At 42.4% G+C, this 20,348-nt stretch overlaps 2 protein-coding genes across 15 annotated transcripts in view; both read right to left on the bottom strand.

Moving 5' to 3' along the window:
- The window catches only part of LOC307197130 (uncharacterized protein), a 79,275-nt gene extending 76,362 nt beyond the window's left edge, over nt 1-2,913 (bottom strand). For all 3 annotated transcript variants that reach the window (XM_079942784.1, XM_079942782.1, XM_079942783.1), the window contains exon 1: nt 2,404-2,913. In XM_079942784.1, coding sequence (XP_079798910.1) covers nt 2,404-2,770 — 367 coding nt within the window. In that variant the 5' untranslated portion in view covers nt 2,771-2,913. The remainder of the gene's footprint in view (nt 1-2,403) is intronic.
- Nucleotides 2,914-10,216: 7,303 nt separating this feature from the next.
- The window catches only part of ARHGAP28 (Rho GTPase activating protein 28), a 189,683-nt gene continuing 179,551 nt past the window's right edge, over nt 10,217-20,348 (bottom strand). For 10 of the 12 annotated variants that reach the window (XM_079943288.1, XM_079943296.1, XM_079943293.1 and 7 more), the window contains 3 exons: nt 19,007-19,131; nt 15,950-16,014; nt 10,217-13,874 (listed from right to left, as the gene is read on the bottom strand). In XM_079943288.1, coding sequence (XP_079799414.1) covers nt 13,780-13,874; nt 15,950-16,014; nt 19,007-19,131 — 285 coding nt within the window. In that variant the 3' untranslated portion in view covers nt 10,217-13,779. The remainder of the gene's footprint in view (nt 13,875-15,949; nt 16,015-19,006; nt 19,132-20,348) is intronic. The other 2 variants (XR_013831407.1, XM_079943290.1) reach the window with 2 other exon arrangements.

The following is a 20,348-nucleotide window of genomic DNA, read 5'->3' as shown; positions in this document are numbered from 1 at the left end:
CATACTTTCTTCAACTATTCAAATTAGATATTTAGTAACACTATCCGCATAAGTTCCTTTGTACTTGCCCACAAGTTCTCATGTTTTTGTTAGGAAAATACTGTCACCTGTTTTGCCTAGGCCTCAGTCTAATCCCTATTGCTTCCAGTCTCTCCCTGCTGCTGAATGCTTAGCCAAAAAGTGATCCTTCTTTTCCCTTTTCCCTTACCCCATTCACCCTGGGCCACACTAGTGCAAGCAAACTCCCCTCCTAACTTGCTCAGGTGATTTCCATCCCATACCCCTATCCCCATTTCCTCTAGGACAGCAGCGCTTTCCACCTGGCCACCTTCATCCTCCCAGCCTTGGGTTAAGACATTTACAGAAGTTAAATAATTTGCACTTACTTATACAACTGGTAGGTAGCAGAGTGAAACCTGAATAGAGGTGCTTATACCTGTATACCTCTCCCTATTCCCTCGCTCTTAATTACCATACTAAGTATGATTATAGTGATTAAGGGAGATTATAAAGTAATGAAATGGATTTTTCTGTATGGCTTGTGACAAATTTATAGGTACTGCATATATCATGTAAATGAGACCATCTATGCAATATTTATGCCTGATTAGAAAGACTTCTCATGGGTTGTCTTAGGTGAGCACTGGTCTGCATTCTGTAGAAATACTTCAAGTTTAATGTGCTTTTAGATACTATAGTCAAGAATGGCACATTTTATATCTAAAGATTCCAAACCACAAATGAATTGTTTTCTTGCCATTGAGCAGCAACTAGAAAATGTGCTTTGCATTACATTTACTGTAAGATGCAGATAAAACATTAGAGAGCTTAGCTCCTGCACAGATGATAAAAGGATTACTTGCAACTCTAAGTACCTTTAAGAAACCTTTCAGAAGACACCAAGTGTCTTTAAGAAGAAACCAAAGTTTTAAAGGGAGGATAGCAAAAAAGTGTGTTTTCATTCTTCCATATGGGTAATGTGAGCTGTAAACAACGCATAACGTTGGAGAAGTGGGGCCTGGATCAATTACTGAAAAGGAAGAATAACAAAAATATTTCTTCAAGTTTCTAGAGTTTTAGGGTTCTAGAAAGAGTTCTAGAATTTTCAAAGTGCTCTTACGTATATGACCTCATGTTACCATACTGATGCCCGGCAGCAGGCAGAGTAAGTGTAAGGTTCTTCACCTTACAGAGGAGGAAGCTGAGGCTCAGTGTCAAAATCCTTTATGAAACTTTTCACACCTAATAAATAACAAGGAGGCACAAGTAATCCGAATGTTGTTTTAAAAACCTTTGGAAACAGCTACCTACTTCCTGAATGGCAGCACTGACCTGACAAACGAAGTTTTCCCTGGATGACTTAGACCAAAAGTAATCTATAGGGGAGGATTTTTAGGCCAAATTATTAATCAAGGTCATGCTGATGGAGTTTTGTTTATTACAGAAATGGATCTCAGGGATCAAATGTAGATAATGAACAACAGAAAAAAAGAAAGGAGCCACAAAATCTTATACTTCCAAGGTGTTAAAGACAACATTCCTTCCTCGATAAATATATATTGAGCAACTACCGCGCGCCAGCTGCCATGTTAGATGTTAGGAATCCAACGGTAAGCAAAACAGGTATTTGCTCCCATCCTCACAGAGTTTACAATCCAGTGTGTAGGGTGTAGGATGAATGAGATATATATCAAGTTTTTAAAAGAAATCTCAAAACTATATGATTACAAACCATGCTGGCACCCCGATCTGACTTCCACCTCCAGAACTAGGAGAAGTAAACTGATGTCGTTTATAAGCCAGCCGGGCTATGGCATTTTTGTCCTAGCAGCCTGAAGGGACTTCGGAGGACTGATCTAACCTGGTCCTCTGGGGGGCCAGAGAAAGCTTCTCTGAGGACGTGATGGAGACGCTGAGGTCTGACGGCTGAGCATGAAGCACGGGTCTGCTGCTGCGGGGCAGGAGGTTAGAGTGGCACTGGAAGGCTGTTAGGCAGGAGAAACAGCTGGCGCAGAGGTGCTGAGATATGGGAGTGGAGGAGCACGTCCTAAGAAGTCTGAGCTTCTTAGAGGGCTGTCTCCACCCCCGCCTCCCTTTCTCCCTCTTTCCTCAATGCAGCGTCCACCCCAAGGTCCCCTGACACGGTCTGCACTGAGGTCACCAGCGAAGGCCAGGGTGACTCTAAAGGTCACCTCTCCGGGACCACTTCTCTGCTCAGCAGCCATGAGCGTCCACCTGGGGCAGCGCCGGTGACGCCCTACCGTGTCCCCCGGCGCATTGGCTAGACCACGCCGAACCTGAGCTCCCACCACCAGCACCGGACTCTTACCGGGCGCGGCCCCCGCTCACCCACGGAGCAGCCCCGCCTCGGCCCGGGTTTGGTTCCCTGACCCCGGGTCTCACCTGGAAGCCTCGCCGCCTCGAGCCCCGGCGGCCTCTTGGGTCCGCAGCTCCGGCCCAGCCCGGGTCCAGCGCGTGCACGCCTCCCGGTCACTGTCACGGGGCCGTGGGTGTCATTTACTCGCGGAAGGGACGGTGCAAACAACCGGGAGGAGAAAACGCGCGGGGACCGGCCGGAGGCCGCGCGGGGACCGGGCCGGAGTGGCCGGGGCCTGGGCCCCTCCGCGGCCGAGCCGCCCCCTCGGACGGGCCACTCCCGGCCTCGGGTCTCGGGAGTCCCAGGAGCCGCCGTTCTCCGTCGGAGGCCCGGCCCTCGCCCGCCTTGGACTCCTGATGGAATATTCGGCCCCGCCGGCTTGGGCAGTTTCATGGTTCTCTGGGGCCCTTTCCTCTCCTTAGACCGGGAAACCCGGGGCAAAGTTCTTCAGAGCTTCACCTTTCAGGTTAGCGTTGTGAGGCGCGCGCTACGCCCTGAAGTGCGGAAAGCGTCGTCTATCACGCCAGTCAGGCCCGCGGGCGCTAGTCGTGGCGGGAAAGGATGTGCGCCCCGGAACTGAAGGCCGCGCGCAGCTACCACGTCAGAGGGTGTGGCCTGAGCTCCAAGCAGGGCTTGAGGGGAGTGAGGCCGACCTGGTAGTGGGCGTGGCGATGGGGTGGGATGGGCGGGGTTGGCCTTCTTCAGAGGGGCGGGGTCGGGGAAGTGGGAAGGTGCACAGAGGGATGGGACCAGCCTGGCGGTGGGCGTGGTGGTTGGCAGAGTGGGCGGAGTCGACCTGCAGCCGGGGCGGAGGGCGGAGTAGGGAAGTTGCTAGAGGGCCCAGAGGTGACTGCCCGGCCTTTTGTGACTTTGGTAGGACGGTTGGTGGCCGTTGACGGTTTGGTGGTGTGGTCTCAGCCCCGGGGGCGGGGTCAGTCATACCCAGGCTGTCCAGCTCGGTAGAAAGCAGAAACCCGCGGCCACCCCACGCTGCAAAGAGCATCTGCTCCGAGAAGCAAGGACCCTGCGAGGCCTGAGAGGTGGGGAAAGAAGCTGGGAACGGTGCGTTGTCCTAGTCATGCTCAGTGATTGATTGCTCAAAAGCCAGAGGGTATTTGCAGAGAAGCTGGACATCGTGATTTCATGATCTCTTTTCGTAAATTAGAAAGCGGAGTAAAATTACTCTGTTTATCCAGAGTGGACTTGGGGCTCTTAAGCCACTCAGGAGGGGAGGCGAGCGTGTGCCGTTAGTGAAGCAGCCCTGGAACGGGCCAGGCTCACCTGGGACAGTTGCTAGAGGCGTGATGGGCACCTTCTAATAGGAGAATTCTCTAAGGCTCAGGAATGCGGGGACAGGTTGCGAGCAGCAAAAGGAGGCCGTTTGTGATCTTCAGTTGAGGGCAAGTTGAAAATAGTGAGGGCCCCGGGGCTGCCGCCGCTCCTGGGGAAGCTCTCCCGATTAATGTGGATTTGGGGGTAGGCACGGTCTCCTCTAAACTCGAGGTGTCATCTACCTTTTTAATTCTCTTGCTTCAGACAGCAAGGCCAGCCCCAACAGATGGAAGCTACAGGGAGGCCAGTTTAAACTTGATTGAAGGTAAGGATGCAGCCACCAGAACAATGGTCATCCCCATTCCTAGCACTGCGCAACCATTTGCCAGGCAGGCAGAGCTTGACAGTGAAAAGAGCATGGCTTTGGCAATGAGACGTCTCCCTGCTTAAGGTTCTAAATTGATCATTTAATTCTCCAAGCCTGTATTTCCTCTTTCCTTAAGAAAAGAACATGCTACTGTTCCCCCCAACTGGGGGTCTTCCTTGTGTTTTTCAGTCAAAGAGGCTACAGGGCTTCCCTGGTGGCGCAGTGGTTGAGAGTCCGCCTGCCGATGTGGAGGACACGGGTTCGTGCCCTGGTCTGGGAGGATCCCACATGCCGCGGAGCGGCTGGTCCCGTGAGCCATGGCCCTGAGCCTGTGCATCCGGAGCCTGTGCTCCGCAAAGGGAGAGGCCACAGCAGTGAGAGGCCTGCGTACCACAAAAAAAAAAAAAAAAAAAAAAGGCTACAAAGTGCAATCAGATGTGAACATTACATTGGAGTTTCGTACCTCCTCAGAGAATGGTGGAGTTTCGTACCTCCTCAGAGGTGTCCTCCTGGGCATCAGCAGCACCAAAGTGGATGCCATGGGATTAGAGATTGTAAATGGCAAGGTGGGTGCTGAATCTGGATGGGGTCCCCCCGCCTCACCCCAGTGTCAGAGCAGTTGAGAAACAGTAGAAACACCTATCACCAACTGCCAGGTATTCGCTGATGGAGTGGAGAGGTCTCCTCACTGTTACAGAGCTGATAATGCAATGCCTTTTCATGAGTCTGACAGTTCAGAGCCGGTGTCCTTCCCCTGCTCCCAGCCCAGACCCCAACTTGGCAGACGTGGAAGCAGAATCTCAAGTTACATGTCAAATGCATGTCAGGAACACACATCTGTTCTCAGAGGAGGAGGGTGGGACACTCAAGGCAGACATGTGTGACCGCAGCCCATGTTTGGTACTTGAAGTTCCTGAGTGCCCTGAAAGTCAGTCATTAAACCCATGAGATATCCAGACACTGAAATTACTTTTTTTTTTTTTCTGAAATAGAAATTGCATCTCTCTTTTTGAGTTTCACAGGATTGATCTGTAAGACCAGCCCTTCATCTGATAGCATCTGGGGCTTTCATTGTTATAGCTGCTCACAATGCCTCTTATGAAAAATACTTTGCAAATGTTTCTCCCCTACAGCCTTTCCAGAAACTAGGGTACAATGACCTGTCTTTAGATTTTCCAGCCTCATGGCAGAGGCTCTGAACTCAGGCAAACCTAAGTTTTTTTCTTTTTTTTTTTTTCCCCCAAAGCTTACAAGCTTTTTCTTTTTTTAAAAAGAAAGGATATAAACTAATAACAGCAAAGGAAGTGCTTTATATGGCTCTTCCCTTTCTGGAAACAAATAGTACATGAATGGAGCATTATAGCACCACACAGAGAGAATGTTCACGAAAGAGAAGGTACATCTAATTGAGTGGTTCTCAACCAGAGGCAGTTTTGCCCCCTAGGGGACATTGGTCTGGAAATATTTTTACTTGTCACAACTGAGTAGAAAGGGGAGGGGCTTCTGGCATCTAGTGGGGAGAGGCCAGGGGTGCTGCTAACACCCTACCATGCCCAGGACAGCCTGCACAGCCAAGAATGATCTGGACCCAAACACCAACAGTGCCAGGCTGAGAAAGCACGATGTAGTTCCCTCTTCAAGTTTTCTTCGAAGGAAACTTTTTTGTGGACTTACGTATGGAAAATGTTCATCCCTGATATTTTACTCTTTGGGATTTAGCTGTTCTAAATGTATTTACCTAAATCAAGAAAACTTTTCCATTTTCCTGAACAAAGTATATCTGTAAACTGTACAATTTTTAAAAATTAAGATATACAGAACTCAAATTTGTGTATACTAATACCTTGAGAAGCTTTTAGAGAAGTAGATTTTAAATGTCAGTCTTACAATTTTTAGGGGGGGTGGTCTTCTGCTAAAGGAAGACAGCTTGGGGCAGCACACACACTTGAACATTAAGAAGGCATCCGTGCGCCTGAGAAGTACATACAGTCTGGATGGACTCACAGTTTGTCGACTGTCATGTCTCTTTATGTGGGGACCAGCATTCGTGCTACCCTAGCCTCAGTCTCATGAATTGCATCATCACATCAGTCCCTCAGGAACCTTCGACAGTTCCATGTCCACTGCAGAGCTCTTCCAGGAGTGCCACAGTCTGAGGAGCGGCCTCCTTCACAAGTTCCCTCACTTCACGCACAGACCACCATGCAGGGCCTGGTAGCAGCTTGTCCCCTTGCTGTGAGGTCAGGTTCAGGTGGTGACCAGGGACTTCAGTTCTCTGTGGATTTGACAGACCTCAGATAACTGTCCTTGGTCGCCATCAGTGACGGTTTATTCAGAACTGGTGATGAGCTTGACGTAGCTGACACAGGCTGGAAAGGATTCCTGCAGTAAAGGTAAGAGTTGATGGGATTTCTCCAGGTGGGGTTCGGAGAGTTAGTTTGCTGAATCCATGGGTTTTCCGGAAAGCCTTTGCTCTTTTGCAGGCAGGCGTGTCATTTCCTCACGAAACGATATTAATGCATCTGGCGGGTAGAGCTCTATTGCGGTGGGCGTTAGGGGAGAGAGTGCTAGCCTAGGATGGAGGCTTCTGGGAATGTCATTTGGCACATTGGTTCCCTGATATGTCTTATTTGGATGATTGCCTTTTGTCATTTCATCTTGAGGAGCTGTGATTCACTGAAGGAAGGTGGACAGGGTTCCTTCCCCACCCGAGGAAGCAGCAACCACGTCCCCTCAGTGGAGGAATCCATGAACTGTCCAATTTGGAGGGCATGATCCACACGATGTGTGTGGGCAGCTGCAGGCCCTGCTCTGCCCAGGTGAGCACTGGACCTTCCCTGTTGGTTTCAGAGACACGGGCTGCAGAGGTCCCTGCCGTGCTGGGCTCAGCAATGTCCTCCTCCACCGAGTGGAAAGCCAAGGCTCTGTCTAGCAACTCTACCCATGTCGAGATGTAGGAGAACACAAACTGGGAAAACTCCCTTTATTCCTACCTTTAGGCCTTTTCAAAGGCCTCAATGTATGAATGCTGATTTTTGTCCGGGAAACATTTTTGAGAAATTAGCCTTCTTGGGGCCTGAGGTCTGTCCAGGCGGCCCAAGCTCTCCTGATCTCCTGCCTGCTATCCTGGCGGTTGGGGGCCGTTTTCTCTGGAGACCACGTTGACCACTAAGTCATTCTGAAAGGAGACTGTGTTTTTGCCTTTATTTCCTGATGGTTGTAAGACATCTGTCAAGTGATACTATCCGACTAAGAAATATCTCAAGAATTATAGCAATGACCAACAGCCCCTCTCTAGGCATTAAATGTAACACAGTTTATCCCCTTTAATGCCTCCACCATTGCAGGCAGATCAGATAAGGGGTCCTCCTGTGTGTTGCTTCATTCCCGCTGTAAATTAGTGAAGGCTGCTTTGGTAATTCCTTCTTAAAGAACGTGGGGTTTGTGACTTCAGATCCTTAGTGCTCCTGAGAGGAACGCTGGCCCAGCGACACATCCATCTGGAACCCCGGGGAAGGCTGAAGTAAAACATCTTGGTTTCCCCCCGCATGTCCCAACAGGCTGTGTGTCCAAGGAATCCGGAAGCCTTTGTAAGTCATTTCTGTTGTCACTACTGTCCAGTGTTGGCTGTGACATGGCCCCTGGAAGCCCAACAACGGCAGTCAAACCTGCTGAAGAAACGTGGAGACTTCGTGCTCCCCTCCAAACCAACCTTGAGGTCATTGGCGGGAGGAACTGCGGACTCTCCCGACTCCTGGAAAGGAGCACGCGAAGATTCGGTCTCTTTCCAGAAGTTGTTCCAATGGAAATCATTGTTTTGCACAGGAGATATTCTTGACTGTCCTTCTGGACAGTCTCACGATCTAAATGTTGTCCCTGGTGTCCTGCCTGGTGCTGTTTTCCAGGCAATGGCGGTGGGCGAAGCCTGGCCGTTTTCCAGGGTCCAGTCACAGGGGAGTCCAGGGCACCATGTTTGGGGGCCCAAGCGCAGAGCCCAGGCCTAAGTGTGTGCAGTTGGTTTCTTTTACAGCTTTACTGAGGAATAACTGACATACAATAAACTTGACAGCACATACTTAAAGGTGTGCAGTTTGATGACTTTGAGCGAATGTATCCATCCCTGCGACCATCACCACATTCAGCATAATGAACATACCCATCACCCCCGAAGTTTCCTCCTGCCCTTTTGCAACCCCTCCCTCCCAGTCCTCCTTGAAACCCCTCACACACTGTTGCAAAGCCGAGGACAAAAACAGGAAAGCTACTCTACCCATTCAACAAGTCTGGTACAACCCTGGCTCCAAAACAAGGTAAGGGAATTGTAAGACAATTATAGATCAATTTTACTTTTGGACCTAGATGTGAAAATCCTCAATAAAATGCTGGTTAGTTGAATTCCTCGATTATAGAAAAAATATGACCAATTACAATTGCACCCCAGACTCCCTTTTTTATTCTCCAGTGTGTTATATATTTTTCAATAAATCTATGTTTTCAGTTTCTTAAAATTTTGTGGATCCAATTTATCAATTATTTCCTTCTATGGCTAACTTTTTACTGCCCCATTGCAGTGTGACATAGTGAGGGCCACATGGTAGAAAAGCCTGTTCCCAATCTGTCATCTAAAGACATGGAGCTAAGGGCTGTGCTGCTGTGCAGTAATAAAAATGTTACACAAATGCAGAGCAACAGTTGAGAATGAAGTGTTAGAGCATAAAAGTTCACAAACAAGATGACACTCTGTAGGAGTCAGCATGTGATTGTTAGTTGATAAAACTCAGATGAACCTTTGGTGACTGCCCTCCACCTGCTCCCAACTTCTGTCTGGCCTGTCAGGAAAGGTGTCATTTACTGCTGGGATGATAAGAGAAGCAGGTCTGTGGAAGCCCCCAGCATCCCTGGGAACTCCTGAGTCTTTTCCATCTGCTCATATGCTTTGCTGTCAAACCCCATTTTGCAGAGATCTTTGGAATTGAGCTAATGTACTTCATCACTTGTTACAGCCAACAGGATTCCAAATTGATGTAGTGGAAGAGGTTGCAACTGGGCTCAAGCAGGGTGAAAAGCTTCCAGGATGCCCAGCAGAGGAGAGCACCCACTCCACAGTCAAGAGCCAGGGGTAGAGGGACTTCCCTGGTGGTGCAGTGGATAAGACTCCGCACTCCCAATACAGGGGGCCCAGGTTCAGTGGGATCGCACTGAATCTACAGATATATTTGTGGAGAACTGACATCTTGCCAATTCTCTTCCACCCACCTCTTCCCATCTAGAAACATACTGTATCTATATATTTACTCAGCTACTTTCATTTCTACCACAAATATTTTGCTTTTAGTATAGTAGTAGTTTTCAGTATACATGTTTTGCATATATTTTGTTAAATGCACTCACAAGTATTTTTTTGTGTTTTGATGCTATTCTAAATGGAAGCTTTAAAAATTTATTTTCCAATGGCTTGCTGCTAGCATAAAAAATACTACTTATTTTTATATAATAATCTTGTATTCCATGACCTTGCTAAATTATCTTATTAGTTCTAATAGTTGAAGATACCTTAGGCTTTTGTACATAAATAATCATATTATTTGCAAATGGAGACTATTTTATTTCTTCTTTTCTAATCTTTATGCCTTTTATTATTTCTTTTCCTTGCTTTGGTATACAGTAAAATGTTGAGTGTAAAAAAATCATGAATGAGTACTGAATTTGCCAAATGTCTTTTCTGTATCTATTGAAAAGATTTTTTTTTTTTTTTAAGCGCAGATTAAAAAGCACTCAAACAAGTTTAGTAAATAGTTTTTGCACAAACATCCACCATTACCTTAGTGCCTCGTGATTTTTGCACAAGACCACCATCTGGCTAGTAGGTGACAGAAACTGGGCTCAGACACAAACCTTTTGAATTTAAAGCTCCTTTTCTTTCACCAGCACCATGGTAACCTCAGACTAGTTGAATATAAGAATTCTCATGATAATGTTTTTAGTTTTTTCCTCTTTATTTTTATGGATAAAATGCAACATACATATACTTAACAATGAAACTGATGGGATGAAAGAACATTAACTTTTGAGATGGGAGACAACATAAAAAATTGGCAACCTAGTGACAACATGATTTTTCAATCAAAGCACATAGTTTTAGAAAAGTTGGAAAATGCCTAAAAGAAAAGATGTTATTTTTAAATTAAGGGGTGTGTGTGTGTGTGTGTGTGTGTGTGTGTGTGTACAACTGTTGAAAATGTTTGAAAGAAACATTTTAATCCATGTAATATTATTTTTTATTAAGTGACATATTTATGGGAAAAAAAAACAGTTGAAAGTGCCTGTCAGAAAACAGAAACTATTCAATCCTGTAATATATATTCCTTTCAGACATGTGATACATTTATGAAAAACAGTTGAAATATGCTTGATAGAAGTTTAATCTCACGCTACTTTTAGTCAAGTGCAATGTGGGGAAAGCGGTTGAAAATGCATGAAGGAAGATGAAGTGAATTTCTACATTTGAAAACCTGTGATTCAGCACAGTTAAACACACAAGACAATGACTAAGGGACACGGATTCTCTCAGCGTCTACACCACACATCATAGTTACAGAGTATTTGGTTTTAAAGCTTTTGCTAACAATATTTTACATCATTAAATGTATATTATTAAATGTACACTGAAAGCTAACTGAAGTGACTTAAATAATAAGATTCAGGAACAGTTTGTAACAAAAATTGTTAACGTCTGTTATTTTTTTCTCCCAAGAAAGACAAGTGAGGTAGTTTATATTGTATATACATTGTAAAGAGATTACTATTCCAGTTTGTTCAAAGGTCACTCCTTGAACTCACTAAACTCATTGTTCAATGACTCCAAGAATCATATCCCCAAGTGAGCTGTTTAGCAAAGGGATCTTCTTTCGTAGAATGGAGGAAAGAATGAGCCTGTTCTAGGGGGTTTTTTTCTGAATAATTGTTCCTAAAACGTTAACTTTCTCTAATGTTTTCGTAGATATAATTTTCCTAACTGTACACCAAGAGCGCTTGGGAAGAGATGAGGTGGGAAGCTATCAAGAAAAGAATTTAGAAGCCCAGTATCTGACTCTTCTTTTGTTTGCAGATATACTATTCATGTTTGCTTTTACACTATTCACTGTTACAGATTACTGTAACTATTTTAAAAAACAACTCTTCATAAGGCAAAGACAGTTTTTTCAACACTTAGGTGACCAGCAATTTTGAGTTTTAATTTAGGGGTTTGTTTATTCATTAAGAATAAAATTATTCATTAAGAATAAGATTAGTAAAAAAAAGAAAAGTAAAAATTAGTAAAAAGAACTTCTTTAACCACACAAAAATTAGTTTGTGTGTCTACTGGAAATTCTTCTCTAATCAGTTTGTTAACTTGATGACTAAAAATTCAGGTTATATCCAATGATATTGGTATTGACGTGGGCTTCCATATCATATAGTTATTTGAAAGTTGTCACACAACCTTGGATGCACTGAAGTGATTAAAATTATTGACTGGGCTAAGCCTTTGACATCTAAAACCACATAAAAGTGGATAAGAAATTCAGAAACTTAGTTTTTTTTAATCTGTCATCTGTTAGCCATTTATTTAAAACTAATGACTAATGAAGTAAATCTTAAAACCTTTAGAACTTATGCATCTGTCCTAATGTGTTTTCAGTCAAAAGAAATAAAAAAAATTCCCAAATAAAAAATTAAATGGATAGATCTGTGAATTTTCTAAACACAACAGAATATATTCTAAATGATAGGAAATTCAGTGAGAAAAATCAGTCATTGTTTTAATACATAAGTGTATTGTTTTAATACAGAAGTGTAAGGCAGCTAATTTGAAGAATTTCTTCCATGTATGTGGGCATAAATTACAGCCATCTTATGTCTTGGACCTTAGCAACTACATGAAGTAAAATGTTTACTCCTGTTGTTTGAATTGCAAAAATGATAACGGCATTTTCTCAGACCCTCAAAGTTCATTATGTAAACTCACATGCCGTCAATTAGCCATACATTGAAAACTGATGAAATGTAGGAATAAATATGAACCAACAGAACACATGTTTATCTTCTAATGGGTTTTCAGGCAAAGGAAATAAAAAATTCTCAAATAAGCAAATAAAATGAATGGATATTTGAGTTTTCTATAAAAATATAACAAAATTCTAATGGCCAGAAATGCAATTATCAACATGTTGAATATAAATTATGTTTTTATAGATATCAAGGCATAATGAGCATGTAAAAGATTTCTTCTATACTATAGGCTTAAATTATTATCACATTTTGTTTTGAGACTTGGTAAGTAGATTAAATGTATTCTGCATTGGTGAGCAACTTTGTCTATTGTTTGATTTGCAAGAGAGAGTCATTTGGGCGTTAAATCTCATTAAAACTGGTGTAAATTCATCAAAATCTCAATCTAATTAGTAGATTCTAATCCAAAGCACATACATGGGATAAATGAGACCTCTGTCCCCATTTCTAACCAACTCTAGAACGACTATACTGCAGTCTCCAAATGAAAGGCAGGGCTGTCCAACCCCCCAGCAAATTTCAGATTTGCTCTCAATTAGAATCATGAATTGTGCTTTCTCACCAACTGCAGGTCTGGAAAATGGCTCCGTGGGATCTTGATAGCGAGGCAGTTTTCAGCTCACCAAACATTCATCTGATTTTAAAGCCTGATGCTAATCCACAGTGCTTGGCCAAGTCTATGATTGATGAACAGAAACAAAACCTGTTTTTACAGCATACAAAATCTGGATATAACAGTATTTTTCAGCACTCCTGAAGAAAGAGCAGTTGGACAAAGGCAGTTCTGCAGTTTAAAACTGGGGCTGCAGAAGTGATTCTCTACAGCTGTGAAATATAAAAAATGATATGTTTGATGAGGAAAGGAAATCTGTGCCTGGCACATGGAAAGCTATTCACTGAGCACCATATTCACGATGAGGAAATAGGGGCCCTGTGACCGTTGACTACACCAAAGGTTATGGACGCACAGGAACAGCCCTTTTCAACCTAACCTTAACTATGGGGACCTGTGCTCATAAGAGAACAAGCTTTAAGAATGTCAGTTTTCAACAGCCCAAGATAGGGAAACGTTCATTTGCACCAGAATGCAGACAGCCACAATACAGTACAGCATACATAACAACACAGTGGTTTTTAAATAGAAGGTTCTCCTCCTCCAATTCAGAAGCAGGTCAGAGCATAAACATTGTTTGTGTGACTCTGGAAACTGATTCTCTTTGGTAAGTAGATCTAAATTATTTTTCAGAGCAGAAATTTTTGTTATTTCTGGCATCCTTGTTCAAAAATGTCTATATATATATAACATAAGTATATAAAAAAAAGTCTTTTCCACCTCTTGTGTTTGGTAGCATTTGCTACATCAAGAAGTGCTTCTTATCCCCAGGTAGAGGACCAAATTCATTTCTGCTGTGAAGTCAAAGTATTAGAAATGATTAGAGTTCCATATTCTATATTGGCCTTTCTTCTGGAAGGATCACATCCTCTTTACTTCACTCTTATCAAAGAACCATCATGAGAAAGCTTCAGCTCAAATGGTCAACCAGTTCCTCTTCCACAATTCGTGTTGACACCAGTGGGAGACACCAGTTGGGCTGAGAAACACCAAGAGGGTTCTAGGAACAAACATGGCAAAAGCAGTCTTGTTTTTTCCCTACCAAATGTAGGACTTCTTGGCAGGTAATGCACGATAGCTGCCATCTTGGGGGGTATTTCAAACACTTGATTGGGGTTTAATCACCCATTCTGCCTGGGGATTTACATGATATACATCCAATATATAAGCCTCTGGATCCAAGCAGTGCTGTCCTAAAAGAAAGAAAAATCAGAGTATGTTTTCAAAAGTGCACACTTCCGTGCGTGTGTGTGCATGTGTGCATGTATGTGTGTTTGCAAGGCTCAAATAAGGCCAGTATAGTTCCCTCAGCCAAAAATGAATACATTTTAAAGTTTCCTAGCAAAGCCAGCCTTCCTCCCCTCTTTTCTTTGCTTCTGACTATGAAGTACTTCAAATAAATCCCATGTGACACTGCGAGCAAACAGACACGCTAATCACAAGCAAATTGTTCCCTAGACTCACTACATCAATTAGAAAAATATGACAAGAACCTGTTTCAGGTATCAATTCATTTATATGATAATGAGCACTAATGATCATTTAGATGACAATACATATCCTCTAACGGTTTTATTGATAGAAACTTGACCAGGACTAGACACTAATATCAAGTTCATTTTAGGGAAGGTCATTTCATTTTTCCTGTGGGCAGGAGATCTGGAATTGATAACAACAAAAAGATCATTCCATGGGGGCAAATACATTTGAAACTTCTTATGTACAGTGTGTTCGAAATGTATACTAAAGTCTCAAACAAAAGTAGCAATATTTAATTGCTTGCCTGATTCATTCATTCATTTCTCAAATATTTCTTGAGTTATTACGTGCCAGGCACTATTGTACGGGCTGAGGCTACAGCAATGCATCAGACAGTCAAAAATACTTGCCCTCGGGGTGCTTACGTTCTAAAAGTGGTAAAAGGCAACTAGCAAATAAGCAAGTATGATAGAAAGTAAGTCTGATGGTGATAAGAACATGAGAGAACAAGAAATTGGAGAAGGTGCAGAAAGAGGGTCCAATCCAGGAAGGTCTCACTGAGAAGCTGTTACAGCGGCCAACACCTGACAGAGGTAAGGGAGTGAGGAGGGAACCATCCAATGGAAAGCATCCAGGGCAAAAGTCAAAGCGGATGTGAAGGCCCAGGGCAAGATGTGCTGGGGACTGGATATGAAAGCTGGTGTCCAGGGGAGTCTGCACATGATGTTGAGAGATGGCAGCATCCAGGTGCCTTCAGAGCAATGAGGTGCACTAAGTTCACCATGGCAGGTAAGTGCAGACAGAAGTTCCAGTGCTCCGAGGTTGAGAGAGTGAGAAGTAACAGGCCGAAGAGACTCAGAAGGAGCAGCCTGTGAAGTGGGGGGAAAGCCAGGAGCTTAGGGGGTCCTTGAAACCAGGTGAAGAGAGTGTTTTCTTAAAGAAGGGAAAGATCAACCCAGGCAGTTGTAAAGACAAAATGAAGCACTGGATTTCACAACAGAAGAGTCCTCCGGTGACCTCGACCAAAGAGCAATTCTGAAGTGTTGAGGGGTAAAGCTTGACTGGAGTGCCTTCAAGAGAGAAGGAGAGGAAGAAACTGGAGTATATACACAAATGATCCAAGGAGTTTTTGCTATAAGTGGAGCAGAGAAATGGGAGTAGACTTGAAGGGGGTCAAGAGAGAGTTTTGTGGAGATGAGAAAAATTACAAAACTGTTTATGCAGAGAGAAATGGTGTGGTTGGGAGGGAAAAGCTGATGACAGAGGAGAGGATGGGAGACTGACCAAGCCCTCGTCCACAGGAGGGAGGCGCCGCCCTAAACAGGAGCACGGGTATTTCGTCCCAACTGTGAAGGGGGGCAAGAGGAAGGTAAGGACACAGAGGCACGTGGACGGAATTTTCTTTTACTCCTTTCTGTCCCCCTTCAGGGGAATAGGAAGAATGAATCTGGACTGAGAGTTGAGCAGGAAGTTCAACACAAAGGATGTCGAGATGATGAAAGTGCCACAATTTCTCCTTTCGTTTGCATGAATCTCCAGACTCTCCAACTTTCAGAGTCACATTTAAAAGACGCAAAAATCTACTCCACATCGACTAAACTATTTACATTTAAATTTTGAAAATATTTTCGGAAAGTCATACTGTTCTTATGTGAGAATTAAAAAATCTGACACAGTGATTTTGATTTTCTATCTAAAGAAATTTGTAAAGTACACTTACAATAAGAGCAGCATATTTCTTTTAGAGTAATCAGAGAATGTAGGAGTAAAAACATTAAAGAATGCTTACCTATATTACCTCCAATTTCATATAATCTTTGGTTCTGGATCTTAATGCCTTCCGATGAACCATGACTGAGAAAAGAAGAAAGCAATATAATTTAAACCCTCCTCTGTGATCTGGGGTAAACCTGTGGATTAAATAATCATGGCAACAAACAATCATTCTGCCTTGGGTGAAATACACCACACAAATCATTATTATGACTGAAGTGATGATAAAATCTTTTTTTTTTGCTTGACACAGACAAGCATCTGAGGCAGAGAGGAAGCTGGACGCCGCCAGGCTTCACGGCCACCCCAGCCCTTCCATCCACCACTGTCAGCTCCTCTTAAGAGAGGACACCTTATTGACACATCAAGGCTGGCCAAGGAGCAGCTGGATGTTTAATATTGCCTTGTCAAGGGCAACATTACTCTCAGTTCAAAAGCCATCAGGTTCCATTTCTGTATTTGCCAAAAATTGAATGAGATTCTTTCCTCAGCCCATGGCACATTTCTAAGCTTGCCCAGTGCTTTGTAAACTAACGTTGACTTTGTTGCATGTCTCTGCCCTTTGTTGCATGTCTCTGCAAGTCAGAGAAAATAATTGTCCAATTTTAATCTTCCATCCCAGACTAGGCTGCCGGGTCAGAAGAGTCTGGAAAGACCATCGCTGAGCTCCTGCCCACTAGAACTGTCAGCTTGGTTACTCAAAAAGATGGTCTTCGGCTCTCTGCTGTGAGGGAGAACGACGTGCACCCTCTTTGTTTAATTAAACATTTTATTTGAGATAGTTGTAGATGTGCATGTGGTTATAAGAAAATATACAGACACATCCTTGTGTACTCTTTACCTAGTTTCCCCAATAGTAAAATCTTCCAATACCCTAGTGTGATGTCACAACCAGAAGCGCCACATGGGTTCTGTCAAGGTACAGAACATTTCCTTCCCCACAAGACTCTTCTTGTTCTCCTTATAGCCACACCCACCTCCCTCCCCCTGTCCCCATCCTCCGCCCCTTATCCCTGGATTCTACATTTCTATAAACTTGTCATTTATAGAAACATTATATAAATGGAAACACACAGTATGGAACATTTTTGTAGTGGCTTTTTTTTTTCCAGTCAGCATAGATCCCGGGAGATTCACCCAGGCTGCTGCATTTTTACTGCTGCATAGCACATGTGATATGGATGGACCACGGCCTGTTTAGTCATTTACCTGTTGAAGGACATAGGTTTTTTCTTTTCCAGTTTTTGACTATTATAAATAAAGCTGCTATAAGAATTTGTGTACAGGTTTCTGTGTAAACATAATCTTCATTTCTTTGGGATAAATGCCCAGGAGTGTGAATGCCACATCACACAACAGTTGCATATTCAATTTTATAAGAAACTGTCAAACTGTTCTACAGAGTGACTAGACCATTTTACATTCCCACCACTGATGTATGAGTAATTCAGTTTTTTTGTATCTTCACCTGTACTTGGTGTTGTCATTATTATTATTTTTTAGCCATTTTCATAGGTGTTTAATATGTCATTGTGGTTTTGTATTTCCCTAATGGTTAAAAATACTGAACATCTTTCCATGTGCATATCTGTCATTTGTATATCTTCTTCTGTTCATGTCTTTTGCCCATTTTCAAATTGGATTGTTTGTTTCTGCACTGTTGAGATTTGAGTGTCCTTTATACATTCTAGATACTAGTCCTTCGTTTGATATGTACTTTATAAATATTTTCTCCAAGTCTTTAGCTTGTCTTTTCATCTTTTAAACAGGGTCTTTCAGTGTACAAGTTTTCAATCTTGATGAAGTCCAATTTACCAATTTTTGTTTCGTATGAGTCATACGATGTCAAGTTTAAGAAATTCTTCACTAGTCCTCTATCACAAAGGTTTTCTCCTATGTTATTTTCTAAAAGTTTTACCCAGTTGCAGAAGATCTCCTCTTTTCCTAAATTTGCTGAGTTTTTATCATGAATTGGTGATGGATTTTGTCAAATGCTTTTTCTGTATCATTTAACATGATCATATGATTTTTCTCCAATTGATATGATGGATTACAGTAATTGATTTTTGAATGTTAAACTAATCTTGCATACCTGAACTAAATCCCACTTGTTCTAGGTATAATTCTTTTAATATACTTTGGATTAGATTTGTTGAGGGCTTTTGTATCTAAGTTCATGACAGATATTAGTCTGTAGTGTTTGTTTTGTATTATTTTGGTCTGGTTTTGGTATTGGGGCAATACCAGTTTCCATGATCACTCTCCTCAACCTCTGGCAATCACTCAGCTACCCTGCATTTCTAAAATTTTGTCATTTCAAAAATGTTATATAAATGAAGTCTTGCAATATGTAACCTTTTTTTGCTCAACATGGCTACTCCTTTTCAATATGATTGGAAAGTTGCTTTTAAAGGATATCCATCAGTTGTACTAGAGACCATCAAACTGTACCTGCTTTATCATGGTTAGATTTAAACTAGTGCTTCTCGTCTTTTAAAAAAACCTCAGGGCAAATGTTTATCCCTGAATAAGTATGCCTGTACAAAAATTATCATGATTTATGCTCTTTAACATGACTTAAGGCAGATATGTAAAAAATATTTTGTCAACATCACTCTGATCCTAAGGTTTATTGGTAGTAGGTTTTAGGGAGACCAACAGCTATGATGTTCACTCAACTACATAAACTCTACTTGATATAGTCATGTTACAGCCCAGTGGAGCCTGGAATAATGATATTCCTAGAAATCTATCAAGATATCTACAAAACTAACTTGCTAATTTTTTTATTCAACTAAAAAGTAAAACCAATTGAGTAAATGAAGACACCAGGACAGAAGATACCTATTTTAGAATCCCAATTGTAGAAATTCCTTGAAAAAAAACTTTTGTTACTGATAATTCTATGGTCTACTTAACTTCTTTCTCTACTTCTGATTCTTCATTTACTGGTGAAGTCCTTACAGTAACAGGTTCTAAGTTTTCAAAAAGGTCAAATTTTCAAATGCCTGGAGTTTCTCATCAGATAAAAGTTCATCTTCCTGTACAGAGACTCATATTCACTTCTACTCACCTGTTCTCATATTGAAATTTCGCCAAGATGTCTTTGGCTTTGGTTTGACTGTTGAGTTGAATGGCCATGGACACCTTGGAGAGAAGGGGCGCATGGATCCTTATGACTCCCTCCGGCACGTCAGACTGCCAAGGAGGAAACATGCGGTACATTCTGTTAAACTCAATGATTACACTTAAGAGACATGAAAATCAGTGGCATTCCAAATTAGGGAAACATGTAAACATGACCAGGATTTAACCAGAATGAAACATTGCTTTCTTCCTAACAGGAGATTTACTAATGACTAAACTTAATCTGGGATTTTACTTTTGTTACAGGCTTAGGTCTCACTATAATGCCTTAAAATCATGAGGGAAGAAAACTGGGTTGTGTTCATTGCAGCACTATTTACAATAGCCAGGACATGGAAGCAACCTAAGTGTCCATCGACAGATGAATGGATAAACAAGATGTGGCACATATATACAATGGAGTATTATTCAGCCATAAAAAGAAACGAAATTGAGTTATTTGTAGTGAGGTGGATGGACCTAGAGTCTGTCATACAGGGTGAAGTAAGTCAGAAGGAGAAAAACAAATACCGTATGCTAACACAAATATATGGAATCTAAAAAAAAAAAAATGGTTCTGATGAACCTAGGCGCAGGACAGGAATAAAGTCGCAGATGTAGAGAATGGACTTGACACGGGGATAGGGAAGGGTAAGCTGGGACGAAGTAAGAGAGTGGCATGGACATATATACACTACCAAATGTAAAATAGATAGCTAGTGGGAAGCAGCTGCATAGCACAGGGAGATCAGCTTGGTACTTTGTGACCACCTAGAGGGGTGGGATAGGGAAGATGGGAGGGAGACGCAAGAGGGAGGGGTTATGGGGATATATGTATGCATACAGCTGATTCATTTTGTTACACAGCAGAAACTAACACACCATTGTAAAAAAAATTATACTCCAATAAAGATGTTAAAAAAAAAATCTGGGTCGTGACAAAAATCTAATGTTTTTATCAGTGCATTTTCTTGAACAATGTCCTAAATAAGCCTACTTGAAGTAGGATTCTGTATTTCAATTTATTTTAAGAAAATCAACCTTCTGAAAAATTTAAGGATCTAATTGAAAAATGTGGCTTTTCAAATATTCTTTTTCTTTAGTCAGTAGCAATGAATGGTCACTCCAAATTGAATTCCAGATGGGCACCAAACTTGATTCTTCAAAGTGTCCTATTAACACTGTGAAGAATGGAGTGTGGACAGCTGTTGGGGAAGAGTGTCCCTGCTTTCAGGTGCTCTGATTGGCTTGGGGACCTCAGAGCTCTCATCTAAATGAAATATTCAAAG

This window comes from Stenella coeruleoalba, assembly GCF_951394435.1.
Source record: "Stenella coeruleoalba genome assembly, chromosome: 14".
NCBI lineage: Eukaryota > Metazoa > Chordata > Mammalia > Artiodactyla > Delphinidae > Stenella > Stenella coeruleoalba.
Note: the sequence above shows the minus strand (reverse complement) of the source record. Positions and strands in the feature narration are given on the sequence as shown.